This window comes from Orbicella franksi, chromosome 10, assembly GCF_964199315.1.
Source record: "Orbicella franksi chromosome 10, jaOrbFran1.1, whole genome shotgun sequence".
Taxonomy (NCBI): domain Eukaryota; kingdom Metazoa; phylum Cnidaria; class Anthozoa; order Scleractinia; family Merulinidae; genus Orbicella; species Orbicella franksi.
In genome coordinates, this window is record NC_138154.1 from 25,905,609 (window position 1) to 25,913,178 (window position 7,570).

A 7,570-nucleotide genomic window follows, 5' to 3' on the forward strand; every position below is an offset into this window, starting at 1 on the left:
TTTTGTAAAGTTAAAGATGCTGTTTTCTTTTTAAGATGATTAGCACGCAAAGTGACACGAAGTGTAGAGATTAAAAGATTCACTAAATTTTAATTTTTTTCATTGATTTTGAGAATAACCTCGATCAACACTTCGTCCTAACTGAAGTTGACAAGAAGAGGGAGTAAAAACTGACATATGTAAAAGAAAATCTCCCATACACGTCATGATCAGCAACTCCAAATGGTATTGAAAACCCCTAACCATTAGAGAATCACTTAGGCATATCACAGTTCATCTTTTAAACGACCTTCTGAACAAAATAATACCTTTCCATGTTATAGCTTCGTAACCTGTCCAGGTTATCGTACCCTCACTTAAACGATACAATCCAACGGTTACCTGTTTTCCATCTGTGGACGAGCAAAAAGAACGCTTGTAAGCACTGTAGGTGCGGATATAGAATGAATGATTACTGATTTCCAAAACAACGAGTGCCGAAGGCGGAACCTTCTAGAGGGGTCCGGGTCATGCTTCCCCTAAAGACTCCCTAAAGTCCCCTTTCTGAATCATTCTAAAAGGTCTAAACCGTACCACGGTGAAAACTGGTAAGAAGACGGCCTGAAGCGAGATCAGTTGTAAAAATATGCAAAAAAATTGTACGAAAAATTCACAACGTCGGTCAGGTGTGTGTAAAAAATTTTGATCGTTCTAAGTGGTGCCAGTATTGATCAATAAGCAGAATAACACGTCATGCTGCTTAGCAACAACGCCGACACTGGAACGAACATTACGGGCTCCAATGATTCTCGAAGGCACATGGGTAGATCGCTCTTGGGCCCTGGGCGTCAGTCATACGGGTTATTCAAGCTGTGACGCAAAGGAACATATGTTTAAAAAAGATATTTTTACCTTTCATTTGAACAATCTGCGTATCTCCGGCTCTGTTTCCCTTGCTGGTGAAACCAACAGGTCCCTTGAGAAAAGAAGTTCATTATCAAAAATAAAGTTGAAAATTAACGCTACTACTTTCGTCTACATTTCCGTCAGCAGTGATTTGAGTCATTCAGTGTCTCAGAGATCATTATGCTTTAGAACGATGCGGTGAAATGAACGAAAAAGGCTCTTAACATCAAAAAGTTGACAGGTTCATGTCGTGCACTAGAATTCTCCGCTTATCCTCTGCTAATCTTTTAAAAAGACCAAGAGATTATAAAATATCTTGAAAAGGCTTTATTTACAACTTCTCGATAAATGGCGGACACCCTGGCTATGTGGATATGCAATCCTCCGTAGTAAAAAGCGGCCGTACATTTTACCACAATACCATGCGAGCCTTACACAGCCCATACAGAACAAGGAAAGCCGTATTTTTGCAATATTTGTACCTGTGCTAATAACATTGTGTATGTTAGATTTGAAGATTTTAGAACTTTTCTGTACGTTGTTATGACCGTTTTTAAAGTTTTCGTGGGCTAAGAACTATGGGCAAATATATGAGTCGCCGTCTTTTTTTCTACGGAGGATTTGTCAGTTGTTCCAAGGGAGTCCGCCATATCTGAATGTTTTCTTTAGCTCACCGTCACTCCGGAAAAGTTGGTCCTTCTTAGAGCTTCAGTAAGTGCTGCGGATAAGGTCTTGTCACCGTATGGCACTTTATCTAAACGTGTGTTCGGGGCCATTCTACTGATGGTCCGATTCAATGCTAGGGCCATGGCCCATACTGCGTCATATGCGTAACCACGGTGAACATCACGTGACTTTGGTGAGACTCTCGAATCGTATTCAGCCAAGAAGTCCTTTACCGTCTAAGAGAAAGAAATCATGGTCAGCTATGTATGTTCTTGATCTCTGGATTAGAAATTTGTTCCCTTTCTGTCAAGCAAAACCCAACACTTTCTGAGATATTTCAAGCGAGTGAATTTTCAAGCACTGGATCTCATTTGTCAAGTCAGCTCTGACGTTTGTAGGAAGGTTTGATGATCTTTAAATCGTCTAGATCTTTAATGGACCAATCCCACAGTTGAGTTGACATTTGGCACCAATTAGAGCCTTGTCACATGACGTCAAAGCAGCCATATTGGTGTCCCAAAGCCTTGGGAGTTGACCTCCTTTCTTGATTAACGCTTTTTATTGTTCCAATTTGATTTGCATAGCTGCTGGCCACGTGTGTGGAAACGCTCTACTAGATTGCGAGTTTGACTTTTGTTTCACAAAGTGTAATACAGAAGGCGACAAAAAGACCTGCCTTAAAAGCTAAACTTTTAAGTTGCTTTCTCTCTCAAAGCCTTATTTAAATCAATAAATAAATTCTCACATGGCAAACGATTGCTCTATCAGTGAAATACCTTTCCGAAGACTGTTTTAGTTCTCAGTCCAGTATTCCATAGGTAGTCGGTTGCTAGGTAACCATCCATCGCCTCAGACAACTCCTGAGATGAACATGTGATACTGGAATCATCAACTAGCCACCATTCCCTCTCTATATATCCAAGAAGGATCCACACATACTTTGGACCAAACATGCGTAGTTTGTAGGCCTGTATGACAGCATGGATGGTAAAAAAACGTCTGCAAGAGCATTGGCTTAGCTATAATGTCTACTTAGGTAGCGTCTATTCCTAAGTCATGATGTTTAGCCCGGTTTCCTGTGGCAAATAGCTTGTCCCTTCACAGGGATAGCTCCAGCAACCAATTCGCCGGTACTCATTTATACACACGGGAGAAGAGAGGCAATATGAGAATAGACCAATTTCGATTTATTAAAATTCGAGCAAAAATAATAGACTTCAGCACGAGGCTCTGGGGAATAACTAAAGAGTTTGTAGGGTGTATACCCCAGAGCCTCGTTCTGATGGCTATTGTGTTAGGCTGAATTTTGATATATCGACCTTGGTCTATTTGATTTATACATCAAACACGAAAGACCGTGTTTGAGCAAGTTTCCAAACACGGAGAAGGGGTTGAAAATACGATGCGCAGCGGAGTATTTTTGACGAACTTCGAGGTGGAAATGCGGTCAAACATTGTCTTGAGTGTTTGATGAATCTTCTCGATCGAGAAATCGTAAATATCTATTCTAATTTAAAGATCAGATATCCAAACATCGTCACGGTCATGGTTTCCTTTTAAACTTGATGAATTATCAAGGAGTTCAAGAGGAAAGTCTTACCCACAAGAACACTTGGACCCGACCATGGCTTGAGCCGGGACCACTCTGAGGGGATTCTAGCGTGCTAACCACTGAAAGTTATAAAATAGTCGAGCTTTTCGAAATGGAATCCGGTTCAGTGGGCAGAGGTTTAGTTGAAACCCACCTCACAAAAAACTTGTCGGGCTCCTTTTCCAAAAAAATTTGCCAGAATGATTCTTGCTCCTCTGTTCTGAAAAAATAAAATAAATCGGGTGAGTAGGCTTCAACCCAGGGACAAATTTTTACGTTTGTATGACCCCCTTGAATGAGATGATTTTTTTTTCTAACTTGCAGTCTGGTAGGCAGAGTCCGCTACTCGCTAGGACTTGGTCAGCCTGATACACCAATATAGCGCGATATGCGAACTAGATTAGTGACACTTGCCTTTAAGTTTTCCATCTGCATTGTGGCATTTTCTCGGAAACTCTCGGAAGAAATTTGTCTGATTCCGTTCTTGAGGAAAAGAGCATGAAGATCAGATATGGCCTAGAAGGAGACAAACAGAGCTAAAAAAATCTGTACTGTGTAATTCAAAAGAGAAAGAGACCAAAATACACATATTACAACTGACGCGGCTACTTATAATTTAATATACAGCTCGTATAAAAGGCATGATATTTTAGATTTAAGCTGTGTGCGCTAAATACCGAGGAAAGTATATTGGGACAGCTTGCTATTTTACAGGTCTCCTATTTCTCCCATTTCTCTTGTATAAAAGTTCTCAGCCTTTGTGCATAGCTCTCCACTGAAACCACAGTTTACACCATATCGGAGTGTGAATTGAAACTTGTATATACCTACTAGCGATAATTATACATTTTCGTCACTGTATCAATTCTGATTGGCTAAAAGCACCCAGCTAAATTCTTGCTGGGGCCTGTTTCGTTGCGTCATACCTGTAGACGCTTTCATATATGGAGCAGTGACGTCGTACCTACAGACCATAGTCGCACGTAGAAGCGACTTCGAGTAATTATTCACTAATTGTGCGAGCTCTCTTCTTCGTAAGCACCTAGGTTTATGATAATGATAATAATAATAATAATAATAATAATAATAATAATAATAATAATAATAATAATAATAATAACTGGATTAGGTATAAGATGGTGCGAGTTATCAAGGCCTTGGTTTATGTTATTCACCCGAGCCTTCGGCTTAGCGATCGGTAGAGAACACAAACATCGGTCTTGATAATTCTCCCTATCATGCGGCTCGACCTGATCCAATAATTGTCAATTATCGAGGACAACATGGACGAGGTATTACGTGTTATAGATCTGTGGAACGATCCTGGCCAAAAGTCTTGGGTCATTTTACACTTTTGCCAACATATGGATTTTCTGTTCACCCGGCAACCACTCCCCACCCCCAACACAATGTTGATATTGATTCATCCAAAGTAGACCCACTATTCCGTCATTGTTTTGGGGGAAGGGGGGGGGGGGGGGTTATAGTTACCGTTCGGTGTATGTCCTCCTCTTGAAAGATGATACCCACATGACTCCATTTGAATGTTTTCAGTAAGGCTAGCCGGGGGGCGCTGAACGAGGTATCATCCGGGATAGTGCGGTAGAAGTACGGGTACTTGTTTTTGACTGATAACTCGGGTGATGTACTGGAATATGAAATCTGTTGATGTAAAACAATCCACAACAAAATGTTTTCCGTACACACTACACTGGAGGAATTTAAAAACGCAACAGTCACTGGTCATTTTGGATTTATGTTTGATCGAGGAAAACTCGAGCAGGAAACTCATATGCTTGCCGCGACATCATTGTTTTAGAAAAGCTCCCTTTTTAAAATGTTTTCAGTCTACACTAAAACGGAAAGCCGGCGTTTTTAAATTTCTCCGGTTTGAAAAGCGTTTTCAGAAAGCTCCGTTTTCGTGACGGATTAGTGTGGATGGGGAGTCCTAACCGTAGAAATAAGGCTGCGTTTTTAAATTTCTCCGACGTAGAGTGGACGGGGCCTAAACTAATATTATCCATAATTCCTTTCGGCATTGTCACGTAGACTTTCACGCTTTCGTAGGTAAACCTTTCTCGAAACAGATGTATAAAGAATCAGAGCTCTATACGCCATTACGAACAACAACAATTCGGCTTCTGTCGTAGTCTTGCGACTTGCTCGCCACTAATTCGCGATCTAACTTAAAGTCAAAAGGCCTTACAACGCCAGTTAGGAGTTTAATCAAGTTTCTCACACTTGCCACTGGCTGACTAAACTGCAGGGATATATTTTCGACCTTATCTAATACCTTTGTTATTACCTTTAGTTATTTTTTCTCACATTGTACCTGCGGTATTGCCCAAGGTTCCAGGCCAGCCAGCGCGGCTACCACAGTGCTGCATGAAGAGTATCCGGCTCCCAGGAACATGATTTTACGGGGCTCGTTATGAAGAAACTCGAATACGATATGTTCTGCCCAGCCAGGGGAACCCTGTAGATAAAGCCCAAGTGCCTCATTAATACCTGCTCCGACACGTTTGAAAGCTATTTAGGGAATATCATTTAAAATTGTGCTGATCAGTTTACTCTCTTGAAAATTAACTGCATCAGCAAAACTGTCAACGGAAGCTTAAGTTCAGTGAAAAAGTACCTGTAGATGTTGGAATTGGTTTTAGCGTTTGCATATATTATATCAGTTTTTTTCCCCCCTCCTTATTTTGGGCAAAAAAAATCGCAGAAGGAAGAAAAGCCGGCAGGGCAAGCAAAAAAACCGCCCCCCCCCCCCTCTTAGCTCAAGGTCTGGAAACGCCACTGTATATGACACGTGTGGAGGAGATATCTGAATACAGCTTTGAATCGTACAGTGGTGTGCTGTTGACATAATACTGTCATACTTAAGAAATTACAAGTTGTATAAAACAAGGAAGACAATATTTACCTTGGTGTCATTCCAAATCATTCTCAGCTCATAGTCGGTCAACACTCCAGCACTGTTCACGTGATCAAAAGCCATTTGTGCAGCGGGTTGAATACCATTACCGCCTGTCCAGCCATCATTACGCTCTGACGTCATCGGGAACAAGGCGCCCACGTATAGAGGCGTTTTTGCGCAAGTGCGACAGAAGTTGGTAATAATGAAATGCAAAACGAGGAGACTTAATCGTACAGCCATTTCGATAACCTGTTAAGAAAACAGGAGACAGTTTAATCTAAGCTGAAGAAAACTGATTAATGTATAAATTAATGTTGCAGTGACTGATTGACTGACTGACTGACTGACTGAATGAATGAACGAAAGAAAGAGAGAATGAATGAATGAACGAACGAACGAATAAAGGAATGAACAACTTATAAAGTAGCTTCCGGCCATATTTAACTCAAGCATTTTTTTCTTCAATGATGCTTTCCATTAAACTTTTTGGAATTTGTCCATATAAAGTAAAAAAAGGGCAATTAGCACTTTTAAAACATAGCTTTATTAATATTTACTTATACTACCAAACTCAGTATGCGTAAGTATAGATCCTAATCAAGAGAAGATCAAGGTAAGAGAGTGAATCCTCATATAGGGCTTATACCTAAGCTAAACCTTCTTAAGGCATGTTCAGACATGGTACCCAGTTCTTTCGAGGATGTTGCTCGCGCGATGCCTGGACAGCCCAAGCGACTTTTCCGGAATTACCTGAGATAAAATTCAGTTTTGGTTACTGAACTCTCCTCGATTCGTAGTACGCCGATATTAGCAGTGAGTTTAGCCCATGGAATATTCAGGCGAACGACGCCGCCAGTTATAAATTGCTTTGCTTTTTCAAAAAGTATATATTTAGCATTTCTAGCAGCCCGTAATTTCACGATATTTTAAGTCCACCTTCTCTGTTTGTATCATGATTTAAAACTTTGGCTTACAGTTGTTTTTGTCATTGGAGGGTAGGAGCAAGGACTTTCTTGTTTTCGACGGTCATTTTGCCAAAGACAGCATTTTCAATATTTCAGAGCTACAGCCTTGACGAATTTGAAATGTCTATTTGAGACTTACAGTTGTTTTTGTCATTGGAGGGTAGGGGCAAGGACTTTCTTGTTTTCGACGGGCGGAGTAAACTGAGTTCAGTTTTGCTTATAAGAAACGCGCTTGCAATACAAAAAATTCGAGAGATGTAGAAACCTCGATGCACTCTCACTGGTTCGCTCTTTTGTTTCTCGCTGTCAAGTCAGAAATTAACCCTGTCGATCAACTGCAGTCGCAGGAATTAACTTTAATGGCCTTTAAGAGTGACTTCCTGTAAATACTACGGATAGGTGTGCAAAATGCAAAAATCGAATTCCCTCAAACTTTTTCACAAGAAAGCCCTCTGGAAACTATTTAGGAAAATACAACTTTTAGTTCGTTTGGATTTATATTTTTCAAGTAAAGCGATTTTTTAATTTTCACCCTTGGAGAAGCCC

The 7,570-nt window shown here is 40.5% G+C and overlaps 1 protein-coding gene across 1 annotated transcript in view; it reads right to left on the bottom strand.

Moving 5' to 3' along the window:
• Positions 1-7,570, bottom strand: part of LOC145501894 (gamma-aminobutyric acid type B receptor subunit 1-like) — a 31,126-nt gene that overhangs the window by 14,428 nt on the left and 9,128 nt on the right. The window contains exons 2-10 of the mRNA XM_081481288.1: positions 6,066-6,308; positions 5,475-5,618; positions 4,634-4,804; positions 3,557-3,658; positions 3,297-3,362; positions 2,328-2,519; positions 1,560-1,787; positions 892-955; positions 309-392 (exon numbers count right to left, since the gene is read on the bottom strand). Coding sequence (XP_081337414.1) covers positions 309-392; positions 892-955; positions 1,560-1,787; positions 2,328-2,519; positions 3,297-3,362; positions 3,557-3,658; positions 4,634-4,804; positions 5,475-5,618; positions 6,066-6,299 — 1,285 coding nt within the window. The 5' untranslated portion in view covers positions 6,300-6,308. The remainder of the gene's footprint in view (positions 1-308; positions 393-891; positions 956-1,559; positions 1,788-2,327; positions 2,520-3,296; positions 3,363-3,556; positions 3,659-4,633; positions 4,805-5,474; positions 5,619-6,065; positions 6,309-7,570) is intronic.